This window comes from Chiloscyllium punctatum, chromosome 4 (genome assembly GCF_047496795.1).
Source record: "Chiloscyllium punctatum isolate Juve2018m chromosome 4, sChiPun1.3, whole genome shotgun sequence".
NCBI lineage: Eukaryota > Metazoa > Chordata > Chondrichthyes > Orectolobiformes > Hemiscylliidae > Chiloscyllium > Chiloscyllium punctatum.
The window spans coordinates 98,009,114-98,036,620 of record NC_092742.1 but is presented as its reverse complement, the minus strand read 5'-3'; the positions used below and the strand labels follow the sequence as shown (position 1 = coordinate 98,036,620).

Genomic DNA, 27,507 nt, shown 5'->3' with positions numbered 1-27,507 from the left:
CATGACCATTGTGATGAAATGCCGTTATTCTCAATTTGTCTGATGTATTGAATTATCTTAATAGGGTCCCATGTAGGAACCACATTGTTGATTATGGGTACTGAATGAGCAAATCGACTTACTTTCTGCTGTCTGTGATAACTGTTAATTGGTTGTCTAAGTGGGAAATTTTGTGAGAATCAGAGTTGAGAGTGTGGTGCTGGAAAAGCACAGCAGGTCAGGCAGCATCCAAGACTGATGAAGGGCTTTTGCCTGAAACATTGATTTTTCCTGCTTCTCGGACGCTGCCTGACCTGTGCTTTTCCAGCACCACACTCTCGACTCTACACAGAAGTTGCCAGACCTGCTGTGTTTTTCCAGAAGTTGTTTTATTTTTCTGATTTCTAGCATCCACAGTTCTTTTTTTCTTCGTTTCCCCCATCTCGCCTCTTGATTTGTCATGGACACGGAGTAGGCAATTGTTTTGTACGTCACCTAACCTCCCATTATTTATGGTTAAGAAAGCAAACATCACCTTCAACAGTGAGTGATATCATTACTGGGCTTAATCTTGACCTTGTTTAGTGATCCCCACACATCCAGTTTCAAGCAAGGACAACTGGAGCAGGAACTCTGGAAGGTTTATGGTTCCTCAGTTCCCTACTCCCTTCTTTTTTTGTTGACAGCACTGAGATCATTTTTAATGGAAGCGGTAGCAGCAGCTTTACCTTGCTGAGATCACCAGCAGAAATCAGGTCACAAAAATCAGGTCAGAAATCAGTCCTAGTGTAATCCCAGACTATGGGAATTACTTCAAGCACTGCATTCATCCCTTTTGGCTTTTGCAGAGTTATGCAAAATGGTTTGTAAATGTCATTTTTCTTCTCAAGAAATAAGAACTATTGCGTTTGTTTTTCCTCTTCTTTAGATTCTTGAATTCCAGAGACCGCAAGTTGTAGGGCCACTTCCCTCTGCTGTAGGAGTTAGCCTTGCCTTGGATAAAATTTCCACTCTTTGTAACTCATCTGAACAGGTGAGTTATCCCAAGAGTTTTATATCATTGCTGGTTTCAAGTGAAATATATCAGCCAAAAACAAGAAGTGTTGAGCAACAGAGTGAGGATTAGGACCATGCTGAGAGATTCCAGTGTAAATACTTTGTTGCTTCTTCAGCTTGTAACAGTAAGCTATTTGTGAACTGCAGGTTCATAACTCTCCAACCAACTGTCTTCCATTGTAGCCTGTTACCTGTCATTGCGAGATCCTGGTGGTTGCTGTCGGGAGCGTGTCACTGGACAGGGCTATTGTCCTCATCCTGCAATTGTGGAAATCTGGGATAAAAGCTGAGTTGCTGCACAATGTCACCCAGGTAATGCATGTAGTAGATTTGGGATGCAAGTATAATTTAAGGGACGAGAGGTCCAGTGATGGAAATTGACCTCCACGCACCTTGATTTAGGGGAATGGAAGAGGCAGATGTACTTTGGTGTTTAACACCATGATTTCTCAGCTTGTCTGTGTTGTGTGTACTGCAATTTATATCTTCTAAATATGTAGTTTTTCTCTGGGCTGAGGCTATCTGGTGTCTGGCCCTTACAGGTTATAAGATCAGGCTGTTGGCAGGAATGAACCTTGGGTCCATTTCCCACAAGATTCCACCTTACTATCCCACCAGTTCCTCATGACATCATCAGTGTGGGTGGTGCTTAGTGGGCTCAATCAAGTATTAACCCTTTCAGACCCATATTCTACATCCAGTGTTTAAGGGCTTATGTGGTCTAGTGTTGCAAGGATAGCTGTAGTCTGGTGCAATGAGAAACATTGTCTAGAGTAAACAATATATAGTTCATTTTGATAAGAATAGGCTCTACATTATTAAAAGGACTGTTGGGAGGACTTGGCCTTAGATCTGGTCTCCCACTGATAGCCCATGGGAGCCTTGGTCATTCTTCATGTGTAAATTATTGGAATAAAAGGGAGTGTCTCAAATAAGCTGGGTCACATGAACTGTGTGGTCATGGTCATCTGACAGCAAAAAGGTAAGAAGATGCGTGGATGTCTTCACTCGCTCCACTCTTGATAACTCTAGCTGAGACAAGTTAACTTGGCATGACAAGGAATTGAATTTGTGTACGGTATATGCTGCCTCATGGTTTATTCTCACACTAAATCAATCTTTGTTTGTTATATTGTGATGATACTATGGCTTTAAGAGGTGTATTTTGTCCTGTTTCTTTTATGAAGAAAGGTTGAGACTGAGGTAACGAGTAATCTGCTCAAAGCGAATAAAATAAACAGCTTGTGAGGCCTTGGGTTTTTTTTGTTAAAGTTGGAATAATAGAAGCAACCTGAATGGATGGAGTCAAGCTCCCAAAGAACCAGGATTTTTAGTTTTAGCTTTCAGCCGTTGCTGGGTTCTTGAAGCTGGATGTGGAAGCTCTTTCTCTCTCTGTTACAGCTAAAAGCTGGGGTTCTCTTAGAATTGCATGTGAGACAAGATATTTTACTGAATTTGCCTTTGCCAAGGGTGTGTTTATTGGCTGTTACTATATTGGAACAGTTAATTAGTAGTAGTTGGTGTGTACATATATATAATTCTGTAGAGCATTTCGATAAAGTTACAGTTAAGAAAATTCTTCTATTTTATTTTTGTTTTGAGTTTATTTTAACTGTAGTTTAAAAATAGTGTGTTTGCTTAAAGTAGTTTGACTGATTGAATTACATCTGGAATGCAATGGCTTACACTTACCTTTTAAAAGTTAGGGTCTGGGCTATCTTAATATATTTTGAGGGGGTTTGGTCCGGTCCATAACAATGTTAACTGACTACATTCTGTGCTCAGTATGAATTAAAGCTATGTGTCTGATTTCAAGTGAATGTAGTTACAGTGCTGGCATTTTCTATCTCAGGAAGAAGCTCAGGAGCATTGCAAACAGGTTGGAATCAGTCACTCCATCCTTATCTCTGATAAGGAGAGTAAACATGTGAAGGTAATACACTTTTAACTTATAAGATTTATCTGAGTATTAAAATCCCCAGTGCTCTTTACTTAAAAAGCAAATACGTCCATATTGATGATCATATACACTACTGAATCAGTGAATACTGTGTTGGAACTGCGCCCTTTAGAAGGCCGCAAAATCTAACAGGTACTATATTACCGAAATGTTTACATGGGTCATCTGGAGTTCAATTGTCATGCAGTCAATCATGTTGCAGATTGGAAATTATCCATAAGTTTCAGCATGCCCCTGTCAACCCAGCATTTTTAAGATTGTATTTAATCAAATCACTCTGATATTTGCACTTGGACAGTTGTCTGCATGAGTTCATGACTTCATGAGGGAAATGAAGGGGCAGAATGGTAACCTCAATACTTTTAAAGATCACTCTGATCAGTCAGTTCATTTATTCTGAATCCAACTGATCAACAAACAGAATTTTATCAACGAATACAAATGAAGCAAAGTAAAGCATAGGACCCACCAGCTTGTTTAAATATTACCCATGAATGATGATCCCAGCTGAGGTTTTCCGATGGAGTCCCAGACACTGGGGCTGGTCACTTCTGTGATGATGAGTGTCACTATCTTTATTCCCTTCATTATAGGGTGTTTGCTAAACCTTAAAGTTTTGTACATTATCTCTCCCAGTCTCTGCTGACTGCTCATGTGAGCTGCTACTAATTACCCCACTGTGAAGTGGTTGTTTATCACCCAAACTGCTTATCACTTGCATCTACAATATTTTGTCAGTTGCTGCAATCAGTGAACTTTAAGACTTCTCCCTGTCAGGTTTGATCTCCTTTGTCAGACCCCTGTGTTAATATAGAGGGAAAGGCAAAAGAATGGAACAAGCAAAGATAAAGCATACAGAAAGATGAAACTGAATTTTCTACGTAAATGTTTCCCTTTTCACTCTGGCCCCATTCTGGTCAGGTAATTGAAAATAATTTCACCACAGCTTTTACAGTCTGTATTGGCTGTGACCCTGCCTCATGGTTTTAAGAACGCAGATGACATTTCTGTAACAGCAATAGAGGTAGTGTTACAAGATGGCCAGATAAGGAATGTGTGCCACCAACTATCCCTTCATTCCTGATTTTGTCAATACCCAACAGAATCCTTTAAGATAATAAATTGATTTGTAGCACTGGCTGCATTTCTGATGAGTGTATCTTGAGAGGTGGTAATAGAGCATCTCAAGGTTTTCACAGATGTTAGTTCAATGGTCAGAAAAATCTCCCTCTAGGCAGTAAAGTATATTTATTAGGAGTGTTTTGCTGCTGTTGTCTTATAAATCTGGTTGGGCTGAAGGGCCTGTTTCCACACTGTAGGGAATCTAATCTAGTAAATTCTGCAAGGTTATAGAAACAGATGTTGCTCCTGTGATAGTTGTTCTGTGTTCCTTTTGCTGTAGCCTTCCTATATCCACCATTTTTTTACCTGTTCTTATTTCTCAGATATGAAATGACAGTGCAAGGTTTATAGGTTCTTAATCAATTGAATTATAATGTTTTACACTTTCAGGCATGAGTTTGGGAACCTTGCAGTACGAGGGAGGAGACTCTATTGCTGGGGAGACATGGGGGTGCAGATCTGATCTGGGAAAGGCAGACCTGGTGATGAAAGGATAGGAAGGAAAACTTAGAGCTTGCTTATGGTTGGGCATGAGGAATTGGTTGTGTGAAGTTAATTTGGTTTTTGAGATCGCTGGTAAGACCCTATGTGTGATTGGGAAAAATGATGATAGAGAAGGAGAAGGTACTCTGTATGTGATCTTGTAGGGAGCAGGCAAAGTGTGGTTGGAGGAGTTATGAGAGATCCTGTTTGAACTCATGGAAACTGGGAATTCCCTACCTTTAAGAGAAATGGCCAACTCTGCACCCCCAATATTTAGAGTCAAAGTGTGGTGCTGGAAAAGCACAGCTGGTCAGGCAGTATCCGAGGAGCAGGAGAGTCAACGATTCAAGCATGAGCTCTTCATCAGGAAACCTAGTTGATTATAACCCCCAGTATTTCGGCAAGATTACACTTGAAAGGGTTCAGAACAGATATACAAGGATGTTGCTGGGTTTGGAGCTATAGGGAGAGGCTGAATAGACTGGGACTACTTTTCTTGGAAAATCGGAGGCTGAGGGTGACCTTATAGAGATTTATAAAATCATAAGGGGCATTGGAAGATGAATAGCCAATGTCTTTTTCCCAAGGTAAGGGAGTCCAAAACTAGGTTTAAGATGAGAGGGGAAAGATTTAAAAGGGACCTAAGGGACAACTTTTTCATGCAGAGGGTGATGTATGTATGGAATGAGCTGCCAGAGGTGGTGGTGGAGGCTGGTACAATTACAACATTTAAAAGGCATCTGGATGGGTATATGAATAGGACGGGTTTGGAGGGATATGGGCCAAATGCTGGCAAGTGGGACTAGATTAATTTAGGATATCTGGTTGGCATGGATAAGTTGGACCAAAGGTTCTGTTTCTGTGCTGTACACCTCTATGACTCTAATTCCTGGCTGCATGGCTGTGCTGAGACAGCAATTCTGAATTCATGACTGTGCCGAGGAGGTTGGGCATTTGTCATGTTGTGATGATTTTTCCTTTGCTGTGTTCAGGTGCGATCGTTTGAAAAGGACAAACAGACTGAAAAACGAATTTTGGAAGCAGAGGTAGTGGAGCACTTAAAGAAAATCAAATCTAAAATCTCAGACGAAAAGAGCAACAGGTGAGAGTTTTACTGTAGACCAGAGGGTCAACGATTGTGATGATTGGTGTCTTGTATGAACTAGCTAGTAGAGTAAGGGGAGACTGGAGGCCAAGGCTGTGTTCACCAGCATAGAGAAGTTCAGCTCAGATCAGGTAGTGGGTTCTGAAGTACAGGAGACTTGTGAATCTGAACCAAAGAATTTGGATTCATATTGAAAATGCAAGAGGAAAGAGCAGAAACAAGTCTTACTATTTTTTTTAATTGATAGAGGAGACTGTGGATTTTCTGCAATGGACTCTTAATTCTGAGCTAATTGCAGTCAACACCGTCAGAATTCCTATCTATCTTCTACTGATTCAGTGAAGGGCCCTTGATGACTTTTGGATTTAACTGTGATGTGTAGGGTTAGTGAATATTTCGTTAATATTGTATTTTGTGGAACGTTGGGATCTGAGTTTAGGATTATGGTTCACATTAACTTGGAAATATTGTGAACTGTGAGAATGATGGGGGACATGCAGTGGAATTGTTGGAGACCTGGGGATATGTATGCAGAAAACATTGGAGAAAAGGAGGAGGAGAGGGGACCTAATTGAGGTATACAAGATAATGAGAGGCATAGATAGAGTCGATAGACAGAGACTATTTCCCAGGGCAGAAGTGACTAACACAAGGGGTCATAGTTTCAAGCTGGTTGGAGGAAAGTATAGAGGGGATGTCAGAGGCGGGTTCTTTACACAGAGAGTTGTGAGAGCATAGAATGCGTTGCCAGCAGCAATTGTGGAAGCAAGGCCATTGGGGACATTTAAGAGACTGCTGGACTTGCATATGGTCACAGAAATTTGAGGGTGCATACATGAGGATCAGTGGTCAGCACAACATCGTGGGCTGAAGGGCCTGTTCTGTGCTGTGCTGTGCTGGATTGTTCTATGTTCTAAAACATTGGAGGAGGTAGGGCAGGTTGAGACAATTAATAAAGTATATGGGATTGTGGACTTTCTGAATAATTTGAACAGTTATAAAACTTTGATTTTTTTACCTCAGTTGTAGCATTGTGTCCAATTCTGGCATGACACCTCAGGGAGGATGTGAAGACATCAGAGCGGGTTCAGAAAAGACTGATAAGAATGCTTCCAAGAATGAGGCACTTCAGGTGTGTGGATAAATTGAGAAGCTGGGGATGGTTGAGATTTGATAGAGACTTTCAAGACTTTGAAGTGCCTGGACAGAGAGAAACCATTCCATTTGATAGAGAATTTGAGGGCTAGAGGATACAGATGTACATGAGGTTAGGATCTGGAAGGTACTGCCTGGAAGTTTATGGAGACAGTTTCAATGTTGGCTTTCAAAAGAAAATTGATTAAGCATCTGAAGAGAGGTAATTGTAGGGTCAAGGAGAGAATGGGACTGACTGTTTCTCTTGCAGAACAGACACAACAGACTGAAGGGACTCCTGTAATGTTTTACTTATTCAATTGTGATTTCTTCAAACTGCAATCCTTTATTGTCTCATTGTGTCTTGGTTTGAAAATACGATTAAAAGTAGAATCCTCTTAACGTGTGTGATTCACCACCAGTTACATGAGGGAAGAGATCATTGCCTTTCATAGAGCACAGAAGCAAGAATATACTGTCCTACGTAATTCATGTGCCTCTTTGTCTCACTGCTGGTTATAATATACTTGAACCCTTGAGCTCTATGGCCTCCTTTCTGCAGCTGAATGGTCACATCAGGAGCAAGTTATTCAAATGAGAAGTTTTGAATGGTCATGTAAAAAAAGCGAAGGTGAATGAAATCGACTTATGAAAACTGATCATTTCTTGACCTGACGACTCCTATCCTTACCAGGCTTGAGGTTTCCCAGGTTGGGTTCTGTTGACCATCTTCCTTGTGTTTTCTTTTAAACAGGGAATCTCCAGAGAGCCCCTCCTCTCAGAACCTGAAGGGATCACTCAGCAGTTCTGCAGGTACTGTTAGCTCCGTGACCAAGCATGGTTTCAACATTTACCATTGTCTTGGTCTCTCACTGTGAAGTGGGGCAAGTGTGTTGAATAATGATATGGGTGATTGATTCCAACCATGAGAATTCACTGGTTTGCCATTTATGAGTCCAATTCCATTTCACATCCTGAGATCTGACTCATTTTTTCAGTGTTTTGGGTCGATTTGGGAAACGAGTAATAAATAGGGTTGGTGACTTTACAGTGCAGACAGGGCAGTTAGCATTGGTGGTAACTACAACATTCCACCTCTTCAGAGCATGCTGAAGATTTTTTAAAAATCCTAGTTGAAATAATATTAAGGCTTTGACTGGCACAGTTTGAGTTCAGTTCAGTGTGACATTCCTTAGAACAATTGAATTTCTATCTTGCAGCAGAAATTTTTTTTTAGCAAAAGCTGCCCTCCAACTCTGGAGCTACTTTAATAATGGAGACATGCCCTTGGTTACCTGTGGCTTTGCCACTGATGCAGTCTCACAAACCAAGATAATTTCTTTTATTTTTAAGGAAAGAAAGAAATTCCTTTAGTTTCTTTTGTAAATCTGATTCATTTGTTCTTAACATTATTGCCAAGGCCACGTGCTGGCTGGCTTATATATACACGTGTGCACATGCCCACACACACACACACACACACACACACACACACACATGCCCATAGACACACATACCCGCCTCCATACATGCAGACACACACTGGTGCCCACGGACATGCATTATCCTGGCACCAGGAAAACAACATGCGTTTGTAGATTGTGCCATGGCCACAGACAAATCTACCTGTTCCATAACCTGTCAAATTCCTGTCAATATTGCTCTTCCAGTCTTCCATGAGTCCCCTATGCAGCTGACTCATGGTGCCATAGTCTTGGCTCTGGGTACACTTCTCATGTGAGCCATCATTCTGATTGATATTCAGAACTGAATACTGGACGGTTAACCTGATGCACTGAGGAGGGTATCTGTTCTACCTGTCTGGTCTTCTGTGACTATGTGTTGGTTACTTTATTTCCCTTTCTTCCCTGCGTCCTCTTAAATGATCCATTGGTGTAGCTCTCAGCTTTGTCGATGCAATGCATTGATGCCATTACTCAGTTCCTAATTGCAGAGCTCAAGCTGCTGCACCCGATGATACCTACTGCACAAATGATCATGCAGGACATGGGTGATGAAGTTCCCACATTGTGCAGCATGTGCATTCTTGAGGTTCCAGCAGCTCTGTCATTCTCATTTTCAGTGGGCTTTCATTTGCTTCGCAGATCTCTTACTGTTTGCTGACTCTTGTGCTTGTTAGTTTTCAGTTAGTTGTGTTGCTACTATGCCACTCTTGGTGATGGGTGTGCAAGTACACTTATAATACACTCCATGTCCTCAGTGCTTCCATGTTTCTAATAGGAAGGTTATTGACATGTATTGTTAATTATTCTATTTCTCTCTCCATGGCTGTCGGACCTGCTGAGCATTTCCTGCTTTAAATGTGTTCACTCTGTTTTAGAAATAGTGAGCTGTTCTTGACATTGAATCTTACAATAGACACAGTAAGATTCTGACTCACACAATAGATTAGTTAATCTCCGTAATCTTTAAATTAGCTTAAGAATATTTTGAAATAGTACAGAACGTGAGTACTGCTGAAAAAGACCAAGTTTTATTGAAGCTTTTTGACAGTGTTGAAATTAGCAACATGTATATGTTATTTCCATCTCTTAAAGAACAGGACCGCGTATTAATATATGTAGTTTTTGGCAGGTACCAGCCACATGTGAACCTGACTGATCTTAAATTAATTGTCAGTATTATTATTGGCATGCTGGATTATTTAGCAAATGCTGTCCAATTTAGGGTTCTGAAGAAGACTCCTATTGGAGGCATAGGATGTCAGGATGAGGTGATTTAACTATAAGGCATCTTGCAAGGCCGGATAATTTTAAGATCGGGATTGAAATATCTGTGTGCTCTCTTCTCCTGTCCCCTAACAATGGTTTGAGCAGTATATTAAATAATTATAACATTCTGTTCTTAAAAGTAATGTTTGTCTACTTCACCAGGTATGTCAAAAGTGTCTCTTTACCATTTTGCCCTCACCCACAGGACCTTTTGAATCTCATGGAAGCTCGTTAGTGCCAAATTTTAATTTAATTTCACCTGAGAAACTGTCAGCAAGCATGAAACGGCGATATGAGGAAAAGGTAAGAAGTGGATCTCCTCTCTGGGAGCTTCTACACTTTAGACAGAACCTAAACCAAACTGTCGCTGAGATTGGAAAGAAAATACCTCATTGCCAGATAACACTGCACTGTCAGATCAGATCATTGTAGATTTGAAAAATTGAACCCTCTGTCAGCCGCCAGTGATAATAGATTCTAACTGAAATGTGCTGGATGTTGGTTTTATTGGTCATGATTTGGAGATGCCAGTGTTGGACTGGGGTGTACAAAGTTAAAAATCACACAACACCAGGTTCAAGTACAACAGGTTTAATTAGAAGCACTAGCTTTCGGAGCGCTGCTCTTTCATCAGATGGTTGCCAGTGCTCCGAAAGCTAGTGCTTCCGATTAAACCTGTTGGTTTTGTTGGTAATTTCTTTGATTTGTGTTATTGGTGCTTTATTTTATTTAATGCTTCATTCCCATTTTCTCATACTCTGCCATTGACCTAAGCTGAAAATAGACCTCATGCCCAGGTCCCTCGAGGGATAATTTTACTGGCTCCTCCTGTGATGCTTTCATACTCTCTTCCCTTCCCAATGCACATGGCAGCACCGATTATTCTTAAGTCATGCTTCAACAAAACCCCTCAGGAAGACATGTTATATTCAGAGCTCTATTAGAATGCTTCTTCATAGGTGATATATGTATGAAAAGGGAGAACTACCTCTTCTTTTGAGAGATTAGCCAACATAATGCATTAAATGAGAAACTTAAGATTCAAGTCGCACCAACCTTCAATGTAATTCTTGACTGCTTAGATACTGCAGTATTCTGTGTGCCCATGCACCAAGACCTGAACAACATCCAGTCTTGCGCTGACAGGTGGCTACATAAGTACATCCAGGAGGAGCATGCCTCACCATTTCTCCATGACACTTGGATGACATTATCATTGCTGAACCTCCTATCTTGTGCACACGAGGGATTACTATTGTCCAAAACCATATAAATACTGTATCCACTAGAACAGGTCATTGACTTTCCACAGCATTCATAGTCAATTGTTCCCTGACTCACCAAAGCCTGCCTACCATCCAGAAGGCACCACTCAGGACTTCTGAGTTTCTTCAGCATTTTCTTCTTTTATTCCAGGTTTCCAGCATTTGTAGTATTTAGCTTTTATTAAAGCAGCATGCTTGTTTAGCACCCATCCACAAGCTTAACCATCCACTACCCCATACCACTTACACAGCAATGTGCACTGCAGCATCTCACCAAGGTTCTTTTTACAATACTTTCCAAATCCATCACTTCAAAAGACAAGGGCAGGAAATATGTGGGAATAGCTTGGGTACCCCTACACCAAATGTACCACAGGTGTTCATTAAGGCAACTTACCAGCAACTTTACCAGGACTGTTAGGAATGGGCAATAAATTCTGGTCTTCTCAACAAGTCCAACTTTCTGTTAATGATTGTTTTCAAATCCTGTGGAAAATTTTACTGGGTGATCTTTTAACAACTGTACAATGCTATTGTTATTTCCATTCTAATTTAAGTGCTAGCAATCTAAACGCCTCCCTTTTCCATCGGCTGTTTACCTTCAACAGAAAAGCTCTTGCTGTGCAGCTGACTTCATACTCATGTAAGTTCTAAAATAGCATGACCTTTGCAGGTGAGCACAACTATGTAGTTAGATATTCATCACTGTTTACTAAACATGTAGATTAACAAAACTTACAAGAGTAAAACCTGATGACTAAACAACAGTGAATGGTTTTGAGAGAACAGGACAGCTAGCACCATTTCTTTCATGATTTAATGTCCTGTACCCAACATAAGTCATTCTTAAAGCAGCTCTTCGCTTTTCAGGTTCTCTCAAGACTTCAAACCTTTGTCAGTAACCTGCAGCAGAAAAGCAATGACATTGAGGTTTTAGCGGTGAGTCACTGAAACATTGACATGTGCTGGTGCTGGGCAAATTTAGAATCTGAAGCTGCAGCCAACTGTGGAGCTGCCATGATCATTGGGGAGAGGGGTACTCATTGCATGTTCACTGTCTGAAGAAAGGCACTGAGTCAAAGGGATAGGGGGAGGGATGAATGGCACATTTTTTAGTGTGTCCCTTCTTTGCACTGAGAAAACAGACTTCTATTAAAATTGGCTTATACAAAGCGCTCTGATTTAGTAGAGTTGGTCTAAACAGAGCTTCCCATTTTGACGTCTTTCCCTTTGATGATGAGTCTGTGAATGTGCACAGTCATACTGAAAACTTTGAAGCTAAGTAGAGAGATCAGTATATTTTTTAAAAATAGAAGTGTGGAGAAACAAAATGGTTGAGAAATACATGTATAGTAATCAGTAATAAATAATGGACAGGAACAATGTTGGCCTTTATGTCAAGCATAATTCATAAAGTAGTGATTAGAGCCACTGTGGAATATTCTTCAGTTTTTGGACATTAAAGCTCAGGAAGCGTATGTTGGCTTGAAAAGATTGGTGTAACACAGATTTATTAGAATAATTCTAGGCCAAAAGAGCTAAATTACAAGTACTGGTTTCTTAAACACTCTTCACCATTAAGGGGGTGACCTAATTGAAGTGTTTAAGATGTGTGAATTTCTTTTTAGGAAAGACAGGAATTCCCTCTTTCCTCCTGTAGGAGAATGTAGAATATGAGGACATAACCTTAAAATTAAAGTTAGGTCATTCTACAGGGGTGTTCGGAGGCACGTCCTCACACAAATGCTCTGGAAATTTGTGTGTGTGTTGGTGAGGTGGGGTCACCGAATGAACCTGTGAGAGCAGGATGGTTTGGTAAACATGCAAGTTGGTGAAGTGGATGTGTATAGTGATGGGCATAGTCGCCTGGGCCGTTATGCTGTTGCCTTTCAGATCTACCTGCTGGCCAGCCTTAAACACAAACCACAAACTTTCCAATTTCTGCTGCTCCAAAAATCCCATACAAAACATGCTCTCACCCGAGGCGAGGGGTAAAAAGCCTCAATAGGGTATGGCTCCAGAAAATCTGGGATGCTTGATCATCATTCCCACTCTTGCAAAAAGCTGATGAGTTGGAGAGTAAAATTATTGGTAGGCAAGGGTAATGCAATGAAAGGTCAGCCTAGATTTACTGCTTAAAACTGTCTGGAATGTGATTTGACCCGTGGACCTTTGCTTTGTCGTTCTTTCACGAGATGTGGGTGACACTGGCAGGCCCAGCATTCGGTGCCCCTCCCTAACTGCTCCTGATCTGAGTGGCTTTGTAGGCCATTTCAGAGGCAGTTCAGAGTCACCCGTACTGTTGTGGGTCTGGAGTCACGCGTATACCAGACCGGGTCAGAACAGCAAAATTTCATTCCCTGAAGAGCACAAGTGACCCTGATGGGCCATGCACAATCAGCAAAGGATTCATGGTCACTTGTTACTGCTTTATATTTCAGATTTATTAACTGAATTTAAATTCCACCAACTGTAGAATTTGGGGAAATAAATCACATATGCAACTAGATGTGTGATGTAATTTGCAGGTTGACATATCGAAGGAAACTCTGATCAGCTTCTTATCGCTTGAGGTAAGATTTCATTTATATATCATTAGTAAATGACTGTTATTTCCCAGGGAGTTTGGTGAAGACTCTCACAACTTACTGTTGTGTTCTTTTTGTTTATAAAATCTGCTTATTTTCTCACATTTTTGCTTATTTTCTCTCACTTCCTTCATTTTCTCACAGGCCCCCTCCATACTGTAGTAAGAATGGTTGATCTGTTACAGATCTGTCACAAACCTACTCAGTCCTCAAGATAGTTTGGGTTAGCTGGTTAATCCATGGTATGACTGGGATCACAGCCCAGACTGATTCCTCCTTTGATCAGATTTTTTCATTGCCAAGCCTAGAGCTGCTGAGGCCTGTTGTAAAACAACGATTGACATCTGACACAAGATAATTGTCTGCTGGAGCCACTGATCAAACTCCACAGCTTCTAATCTGTATGGCTTCAACAGAGCCTAATTCTAGGTTGCGTATTCTGCATCGTTCTCCTTATTGATCAGTAGCAAATCTGAGAGTGTACTTTCTGTTTGGTCACCTCAACACTCTGCATGTATGTCAGTATTGGAATTATTGGATGTTGCATTCTGCTCTGATTTGTTATTCCTGCTGTCCTAGTACGGTGGAGATGAGCAAGCGTTCAATGTCAGTGTGCAACACCTGCTTTCCAGGTCAACTAAACAGCGCTACCTGAAATCCATCTGTGACCAAATCCATCACTTCAAGTTGATCAAGAGGTAAGATGGAAGCACATTTGAGTAGTAGGAGAGATTCCTGGCTGCTGTATTGCAACATTGGTGAAGTTCCTGGCTGTTGTGATGGGTACTGTTTGTAGAGGCAGTGGGGGAGGGTTCCTTGTAATGGAGCATTGGGCATATTCCTGGATTTTGCTCCAGATACTGCATTGGAGAATTGGGGGATAGTACAGTAGGTGAAACTTTGATTAGATAGTCTGACCCCTTGAGAAATACCACAAAACTCTGGAATATAGCAGGCTTTACATTCCCAGTTCATGATGCTATTTTTGAATAACTACAACTGCGAATCCATTCTAGAAACCAAACTAAAATGAAATTTGTAGTTTTGTGCTCATCAAGCTGGAGAATGAGGATCAGCCCCATTTTTTTCGGGCATCCATTACATTTTTTTTGTTTTATGTATCCCAGGACATGGGGTTAGATGCTGAGTAAAGCTACCTTGACACTGTCCCATCAAACAGTGTAGTACAGCAAGGGGTTAGATACAGAGTATACCTTCTTGGATGTAAAACCATTTTATTGTTCATACTATGTAATGTGGGATGGGTAATTAGAAACCTCACAGTAGAAGATACTCTGGTGGTGAAGTAGTCACAATACATTAGCGATGTCCAGAATAAGTTGCAGAGTGATCCACTCTGCTCCTCTCGATTGTTATTTTAGATTTATGATGGACAAATAAACTAAAAGTTATAGCAGTAAGTAAACAATGGAAAACATTTAAAGTGGTGGTGAATTAAAATCGTGAATAAAAATTCATTGTATTTCGTACAAAGATTCTGTGAGAAAGTGCTATCAATGGCTTACGCAGAACACAAGAAATAGGAGGTAATTGAATAAGATCATGGCTGATCTTTTCGTGGACTCACCTCCACTTGCCTGCGTGCTCACCATAGCCCTTAGTTCCTTTACTATTCAAAACGTTACCTACCTTGGCCTTAAAAACATTCAACGAGGGAGTCTCAGCTGTTTCACTGGGTAGGGAATTCCAGATTCACAACTCTTTGGATGAAGACTTTCCTCCTCAACTCAGTCCTAAATCCTCTCCCCCTCCCCCTTGTTTTGAGGCTATGCCCCCTAGTTCTAGTTATTTTAAAGTATGTAAGAATGTAAAAAGAGGCTTATAATGTTGCAAAAAATGGAAATAAGCCAGAGGACTCAGTGTTTTTGGAATTATCAAAGGAAATGACAGCAGTGAAGGACATACTTTTGTATCAGACTTGACAATAGAGACACATTGCGATCATCGTGTTCTTGTGCAACCTCATCTTATAGAAAAATTACACTAGAAATAGCATTTAAATATGTTGGTGCTGTATTGGCATTACAGCCAACATGTTTTAAACGTTCCACGCTTTAGAAACTGCATCCCCCATTTGTGAGTTGTTACAATGAATTTGCATTGACAAAACATAGAATATAACAGAATGACTAAAGAGGGTGAGGAACTTAATGCCAACAGAGAAAAAGCATTGGAGAAACCTAAGGGATTAAAAGCTGAAAAATTCCAGAACCATGACGGTTGGCCTTAAGGTTCTGAAAGAAGTACTGTAGAAATAGCGCTTGTACAAGTTACTGGATTAGTGGTGCTGGAAGAGCACAGCAGTTCAGGCAGCATCCAAGTAGCTTCGAAATCGACGTTTCGGGCAAAAGCCCTTCATCAGGAATAAAGGCAGTGAGCCTGAAGCGTGGAATCTCGGGGAGTCCCTCTCCCACTGCAACTCCCAGGTCATTTCCTCTGCCTTGACCTATCACCTTCATCCCCTCCCCCACTCACCCATTGTACTCTATGCTACTTTCTCCCCACCCCCACCCTCCTCTAGCTTATCTCTCCACGCTTCAGGCTCACTGCCTTTATTCCTGATGAAGGGCTTTTGCCAGAAACGTCGATTTTGAAGCTACTTGGATGCTGCCTGAACTGCTGTGCTCTTCCAGCATCACTAATCCAGAATCTGGTTTCCAGCATCTGCAGTCATTGTTTTTACATTGTACAACTTATCATATTGATGCTGAAAATGTGTTGCTGGAAAAGCGCAGCAGGTCAGGCAGCATCCAAGGAACAGGAGAACCGAAGGGCTTATGCCCGAAACGTCGATTCTCCTGTTCCTTGGATGCTGCCTGACCTGCTGCGCTTTTCCAGCAACACATTTTCAGCTCTGATCTCCGGCATCTGCAGTCCTCACTTTCTCCTTACCATATTGATGAACAGCCATTAACACACTAGAAGATAGCGAATGTAACTTCAGTATGCATGTAAGACGGTAGAGGGAAAACCGTTATCTTGAAAGGGTTCAGGAAAGATTTGAGGATGTTGCCAGGGTTGGAGGTTTTGAACTAAAGGGAGAGGCTGAATAGACTAGGGCTGTTTTAGCGTCTAGGTGACCTTAGAGGTTTATAATATCGTGAGGTGTATGGATAGGGTAAATAGACAGTCATTTCCCTGGCATGTGAGAGTCCAGAACTAGAGGGCATAGGTTTAGAGTGAGAGGGGAAAGATTTAAAAGGGACCTAAAGGGCAACTTTTTACACAAAGGGTGGTGTGTGTATGGAATGAGTTGCCAGAGGAAGTGGGTGGATGCTGGTACAATCACAACATTTGAAAGGCATCTGGATGGGTATTTGAACAAGAAGGTTTAGAGGGATATGGGCCAAGTGCTGGCAAATGGAACTACGTTAATTTAGGATATCTGGTCGGCTTAGACAAGTCAGACCGAAGGGTCTGTTTTCGTGCTGTACATCTCTATGACTCTATCAGGAGAATGTTGGAACCTGCTATTTGGAAAATCTTAACAATGCATTTCAAAAATCATTGCATGGTTAGAATTGACATGGCTATACAAAAGCAGAATTGTGCTTGGCAGATGTATTCATTTTTAAATTTTGAGAACTTAAATCAGTGGGATGAGTAAAGGGAAGCCAGCAGAAAATATACTTGAATTTCCAAGTCATTTGATAAGTTATTTACAGGCTATAATAATGACTTTAATAAAAAGAATGTGGGTAACATATTTGTTAATACAAAGCTAGATAAGAATGTAAGTGGAGAGAAGGTATAAAGAGGTATAACAGATCAAGTGATTGAATTACCAGGTGGCAGGTGGACTGTAATATGGGATATCTGAGATCATTCATTAGGTAGCCATGACGTGGAGCTGCTGGTGTTGGACTGGGGTGGACAAAGGTAAAAATCACACAACACCAGGTTATAGTCCAAATAAACCTGTTGGACTATAACCTGGTGTTATTATTCTTTTAAAACCATTGTTCATTAGGTAATTTTTTTTTTAAATTGTGAATGTTTAAATGTTGATTTTCAGAAGGACTAGGGTGTACTCATAAAAGGCATGCATGGATAGCATGCAGGTACAGTAAGCAGATTAGGCAAATTACATGTTGGCCTTTATTGCAAGGGATTTGGGGTGCAGTTACAGTATTACTACAGTTATGTTATTCTGGTGAGATTATATCTGGAGCATTATGTGCAGTTTTGATCTCCACATTTAAGGCAGTATATAATTTCATTGGAAACAGCACATTGAACAAATTGGGTGTACGTTCTTTGGAATTGAATAATAAGTGGATCTCATTAAGAGTTAAGATTTTGAAGAGGCTTGACATTGATGGCTTGTTTCCTCTGCCTGGTAAACCTATAACACAGGAACACAGTGCATATGATCACAGAAATTTGAGGGTGCATACATGAGGATCAATGGTCAGCACAACATCGTGGGCTGAAGGGCCTGTTCTGTGCTGTACTGTTCTATGTTCTATGTTCCAGGATAAGAGTCAGATAACTTAGCATTGAAATTAAGAATTTCTTCTTTGAGTATTGTAAATGTTCCATTGTCAAATACATTTAAAAGCTGACAAAGGTAGATTTTTGTATTTTCAAGAAATTCAGGGATATGGAGAACAGTTGAGGCAAATGGTCCGTTTTAGAGTGTTCTTAAGGTGTGAGTAAAGCTCCCTCCACACGTCCAGAAAACTGTCCCATGCAGGTAAACCATACACTTCCCCATTAACTAGTCTCAGGAAAACAGCAGCAGGGGATTCTGAAATGAGCTGCCTCTCTCCCAGTCTTAACAGCTCCAGCTTTTGTGACTATGATAATAATAATTTCAGTCCTATACTAGATGTAACATGGACCCTCTGAGGTATTTTTGTTTTCTGCTGGTGTTCACTGGTGACTGGGTTGCAACTAAATAATTAGATTAGATTAGATTCCCTACACTGTAGAAACAGGCCCTTCGGCCCAACCAGTCCACACCGACCCTCTGAAGAGTAACCCATCCAGACCCATTTCCCTCTGACTAAAGCACCTAACACTATGGGCAATTTAGAATGGCTAATTCACCTGACCTGCACATCTTTGGATTGTGGGAGGAAACCGGAGCATCTGGAGGAAACCTATGCAGACACAGGGAGAACGTTGCAAATTCCACACAGTCAGTCACCCGAGGCCGGACTTAAACCTGGGACCCTGGTGCTGTGAGGCAGCAATGCTGACCACTGAGCCGCCCCATTGATGAACACATTTCATAGTAGGGATCTCTACCCACAGCAAGGAAGTAGGAACCCTGTAAAAAGGTAAGGGTCAGTTAACCTGTATTCTACAGCCAGCTCTAACTATGTTCTGCCTTCTGAACTTGTTGCATATTTATGTCTCTACAGAGTATCCTGCCTTGTTTTGTACAGTTACAGAGACGACTACTACAGGATTCTATTCTAATGTTTGTACAGAAGGGTTGTATTGACCGAGGAAACTACCTGTGGAGTTCACAAGCTGGGCATCAGTTGGAGTATTTGAATCAATAGAAATTCTTCCATCCAGCTGTGTACTGATGTGAGGCAACGTGTTAAACCATGTACCATCCAGTCAGCACTCCTCTAGATGTCCTCAGCCTTGCACTTTCATTCAGTTTCTCCAAAACTTGCCCACCTCCCAAAGCAAAGGTGGTGACCCACTGTCTTTAGTGTTTTGGAGGCTGTCAGACAACCTGTTTAGTTGTTTTACCAGGTAGAAGCACCAGCAGGCTGTTGGCTAAATTAGGCTTCTGAGTGTTTCAGACAGCATGGACTGGAGTTTAAAATAACTGAGGATCGTTTTCATGTTGTAAATACTGTATGCTTTCCTGATTGAGAAAGGATGCTATTTTTTATGGCAAAAATTTAATATCAGTATGAAATGTGTTAGTGAGCAGTTCCTTTGTTGTTTTTCACTGTATATGATCTGTTTTGTTACGTGCCTCTGCAGATCATCTGCTCCACCTACTCTCACAAATAAGGTAGTGTTAAGCTGAATATGGTCCCATACCACCTCACAGAGAGAGTATTTCCCTGCCCTCAGCTGAGAGAACCTTGAGTTTTGAACAGCCACTTTCACTCGGGCTACACCCAGTGCTTGCTGGGACACTGAGTCTGCAGTGTTGTCACGTATTCAAATATACTCCTGTTTCTAGTTGCAGCTTTACACTTGAGTCACATTGTCTATTTGAGTTACAAAATTATATGATCTAAGTGGAGAAAAAGTGCCTTTTAAATTTATTAATTTCCAGGTATGATCCAACAATTGGTGACTATCATCAGTTTGATCCTGGGTCTCAAAAGTGAATTTTCTGAGACTGTACTGAATTTGAAGGATACATAGGATCCATCCTATTTAACGATTCTTCCCGTGAATAAAGTAATCTGCAGGAGAGGAATTTTCATACACGTTGTTTAGTTAAAAGTCATGTGTATGAATTCAAACCATAGCATTCCTTAATCAGTGACTACATTAAACTGCAGGAAAGGAATTTTTACACATTGGTTTAGTTAAAAATCATGGTATATGAATTTAAACCATAGTGCTCCTTAACCAAAATTAATCTCCATGTTGTATCAGCAGATTGTCACCTTCAGTAATATTGGGTCGGTGATTGGCTTAGCACGTTCAAACTGGTTTACCTTGTCCTGAGTCTACTCATGTTGAGTGCAGCCTTTCACCTCTGTTGCTAACCAGACAGAGGTTGGGAACAATACTGAAGCTAAATTTGTGACTCAAGTATTAAAATAAACAAACATAGGATTTTGGAAGGTTTGATTTAGCTGTAGCCATTGCATTTTATCATTGACTATCTGTATTTCGCTCAGTGTTCCTCCTGTCTTAACGCAAGAGAGAAGGACACATAACCAAGGCTAAATGGGAATAGGTCCTGAGGGCTTTCCCAAGTTTCCATGGTATAGGAAGAAATCACTTGGCCCATTAGTTTTAGCATTCTCAGTCCAGCAATCCAGTCAGTCCCCTTCTACTCTTCAAACAAAAATCCTAAAACATTTAGAAAACTTATCACAATTAAACAAAATGTCATTACCATGAATCAAGGCCAATGCTTCCTTTCCATGGACACAACTTTGGAAAAGTGAGAGTCAGAAACTATGATTCTATCCCTGTACATTTAATTCTGTCCAATAGTCTTCCAGGTATTTTTGAAATGATTGATTATCTTTGCTTCCACTGCTGTAACAGGTAGTGAGTTCTAGGTATTGCCATTCACCAAGTTCTTCTTCCCTTCCCTCCACGCCCCGGTATCTCTTGTCCAAAACCTAAAATGTGTTCCTTTATTCTTGTAACATCCCTTCACAGGAACATCTTTTTGTGACAGCTTCAGATAAGGTTGATAATCTGGGACACCTCTATCGTCTTGTACTGAGCAGGTTAGAATATGCTAGGAAAAATAATCCTGATGCTGTGAATTTAGATTTTTAAAAAACCTCCAGTGAAAACAAATAAATCTGTATGCCTCTGTGAAATACCTGTGTCCTGACATTTCTCTATATCTCATCACTTGTTGGCTTTGTTCAAGTGTGAAGGAACAGGTGTGCGACTTAGTTAGTTAGTTAAATCGATAATCAAACCTAGCCCAGACTGATTGTAAATTGCTCTGTATAGCTTGCCCCTGCCCTGAACAATCTGATGAGTAAAGATAATGCACAAACACCAACATGTTATTGAAAAGAATACACTCATGCTTCATCTATATAATCTTAATTTCAAAAATGCTTTTTGTATTTCCAACCAACAACCATTTAATTTTGAAACTTTGTTTCTTGCTGTGTTCCTCTGATCTTATTTCTAACATACAAGCCACCAGGATACAATGCATCATCTCTATCAAATAGGAGAGTATTTATTTTGAAGTTATCTTTCTTGATCTCCCCCATCATGGTAAACATCCTCACAGCATCTTCTCTGCCAGCCCCCACCCCCAACCTCTTACTTTTCAATAAAATCATCCTTCTCTCAAAGACAAACCTTTCATCTCAATACTGTGGTAAACGTACCTTCTCTGAACTGCTTCCAATACTATTGTCTCCTTATTTAAGATGTCCATATTTTAATATTCTATTTCACTTCAGGATAAATGACGAAATTCCATTTGCCTTCCTAATTACTTGCTGTTCTCACGTGCACAAGGACACCCAGATGCTTTGTGTCCACTTCAATAATATTTCCTGTCCATTCACTTAACATGTTTAAATCCCTTTGTAGCCTCCCTTGTATTATCCTCACGCTACTCCATCCCTTCAACCAAGACATGAATGTAAACTGTAGACTAGTTGTGACCCGATTTTTGATCTCTGGCTATAGATTGCCACTCTGGAAATGGATTTGTTCCCAAATGTGTTTTGATGATTAGTGAAGCCCTGAATTCACCTCAGCTTACAGTGATAGTATCCCGATGTCTGAACCTGCAGTCCTAGGTTTAAGTCCCATTTACTCCAGAGGTCTATAATAACATCTGAACAGGTTCAATAGAAAATATCTACATGGAATCATTTAATATGTAAATTTAAAGAATATTATATTTTACAGACTGTCCCTCAATAGGAGGTACTCCCAGAATTGATTAACCGGAGGAATAACAGCACCTTGGTCAGTAAATCTTAAATACCAACAAACAATTCATTTAAACATTGGTAATTCAAATTTAAGTGATAATAATCTGATAAACTGAGAATCTAAGCATACTATAAATGTGCTTTGTAGAAAATGGAAAACTGAAGCTGATTGGATTTTTTTTTCTCTTGACAAATGTTATGTTGGAGCAGTTGCCTGTAGACTGACACACAAAGTCCATGAATAATTTAAATGTGAATTACACCAAATAAAGAAAAGGCTGCTTTCTTTTCAGGTAACACCTCATATTTGACTATGAATTAGAAGAGTAAAAGGTGACAGTAATGTAGATAGCGAAGTACAAAAGTACAATTTTGTGACTACTGGAAATCTGAAATAAAAACAAAATGCTTAAAATATTCAAGTCTGGGAGCAGTGATCGAGAAGAAATAGAGTTAATGCCCCAGATAATAGATAGCCAGATCATCATAAATCCCCTTGGAGACTGGTGACTCACTGCCACTTTTATTTTAGATTAGATTCCCTACAGTGTGGAAACAGGCCCTTTGACCCAACAAGTCCACACCGATCCTCCGAAGAGCAACCCACCCAGACCCATTCCCCTACATTCACCCCTGACTAATGCACCTAACACGATGGGCAATTTAGCATGGCCAATTAATAATTGCTTGGGAAAAGTCAGATGATTTAAAAATTGACCATAGCCCTAACTAACTAAAACTGAAATCCTGACTTGCCAATTTCCCTCCAGACCTAACACACTCCCAGCACTTAGCCACCAACATCCCTCCCCTCATCTGAGCCAAACTCCTTGCTGCAGTCACCACCCCACTCAAGAAGAAAACACTCTAAGCACTAATCCACTTTCCTGGCACCCTACTATCCTACTCACTCACTTCACATATTGTCATTCCACAGTAGTTATCAAAGTGTCTACTAGACATTTAAACTCTCATTTAAAGGGGGACATGGTTTTGATGATGATCACCTCCATTGCTAGGTTTAAGGATTCCTAGACAGATTCATAGCAGAAATCCCATGTCCAGAAATTTCCAGAGTAAAGGTCATGTAAAGTGGACAGGTTTTAAGTCTATTAGGGTCAGAAATTGTGTTTCTAATCTAAGTCTGAATCTGAGCCATTCAATATTGATAAGTTGATGACCTTTCAGTAGAGGTCAGAGTTCTTGGACCATGAGACAATTTGATACTCTTTGCTGGGATGTTTATTAAATTTTAAATCCCAATGCCATGATGCTGAGTTGCATTTCCAGAAAGTTAAACCAGAAGACTAAAGGGAGGCACCTGCATCAGAATTTGATACTTGCCAGTGACATGTTCTGAACAGATCAGACCAAGGTCTGAGCTAGATGTCTGCTAACATTTCTGCAACACAAGAAATCAGTGAGGAGATTAAGGCTGAATCAGCTTCAAATAAACCAAGGGATGGATGAAGAGGAAAGAACAAGGTTTGTTCCACAATTCAGTATCATTCATTTATGTCGCTCCCCTCCTTTTGGCTAATGCCTTGCTCAAGATCATCAGAATAATATCTTTACTGTTCATCACATTGTAGCAATTTAGATCAATCAGCTTGTCAAAATCATCAGGTGTGTACGTAAAGTTCAGGGTGCTATATGGTGAATTCTCAGCTTCCAGGACAAAACTGTGATTGACTTTATCTTCCTCAGATGTACGTGGGACTCCTACAATAGATACAGAAAGCAGTGACCGACAAAGTTCTGCTCAGGTTTTTTTACTTTTGACAATGCACATTTATATATTAGTGATTAACATAGCAATATATCACAGAACACTTAAAGGAGAAAATAAAAGATTGAGTAACAGCTGAAGAGTTGGAGGCTTTGCAAATTATCTTTGGGATAGGTTACAGGAGTGTTGAAAAGAAGATAGTGAGAGTGAGCATGAGCTCCAGAATGCTGAAGGTGGACATAGGTGATTAGAGAGGACAAGATAGAGGGGAATGAAATGGAGACAAGATGAAAGAGTAAGTGAAGTAACTTACAGATACAGGAGAAGCAAAACTGATTGTGCATTGGAGATAAAGGGGATTTTGAATTTACTGGGAGCAAGAGCAGGAGTGAAAAGGGAATTTGGTTTTCAGGGATATGTGGGTGAAATGCCTTCGACACATTTGTGTGGAACACAGGATGGGATTGTTGGAAAAATGAAAACTGGAATTGATAAATGTATGAATGAAGGGTGACAAAAAAGATGCTTGGGAAGGAAATGAAGGCTTCAGATAGAAAATGAGTTGGAGTAGATAGGTTGACTTTTGAGGAGCTCAGTCATCAGTTTTAAAGAAAGCTGAGAAGTGCCTGAGGAAACACACTAAGCTACTGATTCACAAATGCACAGATGGTGATAAGAATGGTGATTTTAACCGAAGGAGTTCATGCCTCATGGAGGAAGTGGGATTTAGGCTCTTAGGTTAATCTTTGGATAAAATAAATGAATTTTTTTTAATCACTAGTTTGCCATTGTTTATATCTAGCAGTAGTTTGTTTTGCTATGTGCTGGATAGTTTCTTACCTGGAGAAACATAATCTTTGAATGTGGCATTTGTGAGGGGGAAATGAACTACTATAGGAACTCTGGGATTGTTTTCATCCATGAAGACATAGCATTCTTGTAGACTATTTTCAAGAATGTCTGCCACATCAATTTTTGGGAAAGGGATATCATGTTCTTTACAAAAGTCCGCCGTCTTCTTCAGAACCTGGTTAGAAGTGGGAAAGATCGAAAGGAGAACAAAGGTTAAAGACATGGTAAAATCTGAAGAGTAAGTGTGGGATATAACTGAAACATGTATAACTTTGTAAATGCTTCTCTGTAAAGTTAATTTATCAGTTACTTTACAATAATTATCTCAATATGTCTAACCTATTAGACAGCACAGAGGAATTTTCTGGCTTTCCTATCCAATCCAATGAGATTTATAGCTGATTGATTCCTCCTTCCCCAATAAGAATAACAAAGCCACTAAACTGTGAAAATGGTTTTTCCATGTCTTATTTAGAATTTTTTGGCATCCTATATACAATCTAAACTGTGCTGATCTGTGATTTACTAGTTTTCTTGCATCTTTCCAAGTATTAATAGACAAAAGCCTAAATTTCTAGTCAAGATTTGATATGTTCTCGACAAGGATGTGAATGTAAGTACAGAGTAATAAACTCCAGTCCTGCCTTTCCAAGGCTTTGAATTTTAACTGATTACTCAGCACTGCACTTGCCTTGGTTGTATCTCAGTAGAAAATTAAGTACCATTTAAGATTAGATTAGATTGCTTACAGTGTGGAAACAGGCCCTTCGGCCCAACAAGTCCATACCGACCCTCCGAAGACCAACCCACCCAGACCCATTCCCCTACATTTACCCCTTCACCTAACACTACGGGCAATTTAGCATAGCCAATTCACCTAACCTGCACATTTTTGGACTGTGGGAGGAAACCCAGTCATAGCGGCACGGTGGCACAGTGGTTAGCACTGCTGCCTCACAGCGCCAGACACCCGGGTTCAATTCCCGCCTCAGGCAACTGTGTGTGGAGTTTGCACATGTTCCATGGTAAAGGCACTATAGACATGTGGAGACGGTTTAAGGAACAGTTGTTGCAAGTGATGAATAAATATGTCCCTCTGAGACAGGCAAGAAGCGGTGGAGCTTCTCGTCAAAAGGAAAAAGGTAGCTTACATAAGGTGGAGGAAGCTAGGGTCAAGCTCAGCTCTAGAGGATTACAGGCAGGCGAGGAAGGAACTCAGAAATTGGTCGGAGGAGAGCCAGGAGGGGGCACGAGAAAGGCTTGGGAGAACACAAAGGCACTTGACACTTATGTGAGGAATAAGAGAATGGTCAAAGAAAGAGTAGGGCCGATCAAGGATAGCATAGGGAACTTGTGTGGAGTCTGAGGAGGTAGGGGAAGCCCTAAATGAGTTTTTTGCTTCTGTCTTTACAAAAGAAACGAACATTGTAGTGAATGAAACCTTTGAAGAGCAGGTATCCATGCTGGAATGGATAGAGATAGAGGAAGTTGATGTGCTGAAAATTTTGTCAAATATTAAGATTGACAAGTCGCCAGGCCCGGACCAGATTTGTCCTCGGCTGCTTTGGGAAACGAGAAATGCAATTGCTTTGCCACTTGGGAAGATCTTTGCATCCTCACTCTCCACTGGAGTCGTACCTGAGGACTGGAGAGGGGCAAATGTAATTCCTCCCTTCAAGAAAGGAAATAGGGAAATCCCCAGCAATTACAGACCAGTAAGTCTCATGTCTGTCGTCTGCAAGGTGTTAGACAGGATTTATGACCATCTGGAAGAGCATGGCTTGATTAAATGCAGTTAACACAGCTTTGTGAGGTGCAGGTCATGCCTCACAAACCTTATCGAGTTCTTTGAGGATGTGACTAGAAACGTTGATGAGGGTCGAGCTGTGGATGTGGTGTATATGGACTTCAGCAAGGCATTTGATAAGGTTCCCCATGGTAGGCTCATTCAGAAGGTCAGGAGGAATGGGATACAGGGGAACTTAGCTGTCCGGATACAGAATTGGCTGGCCAACAGAAGACAGTGAGTGGTAGTAGAAGGAAAATATTCTGCCTGGAAGTCAGTGGTGAGTGATGTTCCACAGGACTCTGTCCTTGGGCCTCCACTGTTTGTAATTTTTATTAATGACTTGGATGAGGGGATTGAAGGATGGGTCAGCAAGATTGCAGCCGACACAAAGGCTGGAGGTGTCGTTGACAGTATAGAGGGCGGTTGTAGGCTGCAGTGGGATATTGACAGGATGCAGAGATGGGCTGAGAGGTGGCAGATGGAGTTCAATCTGGATAAATGCGAAGTGATGCATTTGGAAGGTCGAATTTGAAAGCCGAGTACAGGATTAAGGATAGGATTCTTGGCAGTGTGGAGGAACAGAGGGATCTTGGTGTGCAGGTACATAGATCCCTTAAAATGGCCGTCCAAGTGGACATGTTTGTTAAGAAAGCATATGGTTTTTTGGCTTTCATTAACAGGGGGATTGAGTTTAAGAGTCATAGAACATAGAAAAATACAGCGCAGTACAGGCCCTTCGGCCCTTGATGTTGCGCCGACCGAAGCCTACCTAACCTACACTAGCCCAATAATCTCCATTGGCTTATCCAATGCCCGCTTGAATGACCATAAAGAGGGAGAGTCTACCACGGATACTGGTAGGGCATTCCATGAACACGCAACCCGCTGAGTAAAAGAATCTAGCCCTAACATCTGTCCTATACCAACCTCCCCTTAATTTAAAGCTGTGTCCCCTAGTAACAGCTGACTCCATACGCGGAAAAAGGTTCTCACTGTCAACCCTATCTAAACCCCTAATCATCTTGTACACCTCTTTCAAATCTCCCCTAAACCTTCTTTTCTCCAATGAGAACAGCCCCAAGAGCCTCAGCCTTTCCCCATACGATCTTCCTA

At 40.8% G+C, this 27,507-nt stretch overlaps 2 protein-coding genes across 5 annotated transcripts in view; one reads left to right on the top strand and one right to left on the bottom strand.

Annotated features, from left to right (window-relative positions):
• The window catches only part of LOC140476562 (eIF-2-alpha kinase GCN2-like), a 122,586-nt gene extending 101,651 nt beyond the window's left edge, over positions 1–20,935 (top strand). For 3 of the 4 annotated variants that reach the window (XM_072569360.1, XM_072569361.1, XM_072569363.1), the window contains 10 exons: positions 908–1,012; positions 1,219–1,347; positions 2,888–2,968; positions 5,593–5,702; positions 7,594–7,652; positions 9,777–9,874; positions 11,707–11,775; positions 13,365–13,409; positions 14,004–14,122; positions 18,815–20,935. In XM_072569360.1, the coding sequence (XP_072425461.1) occupies positions 908–1,012; positions 1,219–1,347; positions 2,888–2,968; positions 5,593–5,702; positions 7,594–7,652; positions 9,777–9,874; positions 11,707–11,775; positions 13,365–13,409; positions 14,004–14,122; positions 18,815–18,872 (873 nt within the window). In that variant the 3' untranslated portion in view covers positions 18,873–20,935. Of the gene's footprint in view, positions 1–907; positions 1,013–1,218; positions 1,348–2,887; positions 2,969–5,592; positions 5,703–7,593; positions 7,653–9,776; positions 9,875–11,444; positions 11,480–11,706; positions 11,776–13,364; positions 13,410–14,003; positions 14,123–18,814 lie in introns of those variants that run through there. The other variant, XM_072569362.1, reaches the window with a different exon arrangement.
• Positions 20,936–24,735: 3,800 nt separating this feature from the next.
• The window catches only part of LOC140476007 (cytosolic phospholipase A2 zeta-like), a gene marked incomplete at its 3' end in the record, with an annotated part of 132,360 nt that continues 129,588 nt past the window's right edge, over positions 24,736–27,507 (bottom strand). Inside the window, exon 20 of the mRNA XM_072567910.1 lies at positions 24,736–24,780. Coding sequence (XP_072424011.1) covers positions 24,736–24,780 — 45 coding nt within the window. The remainder of the gene's footprint in view (positions 24,781–27,507) is intronic.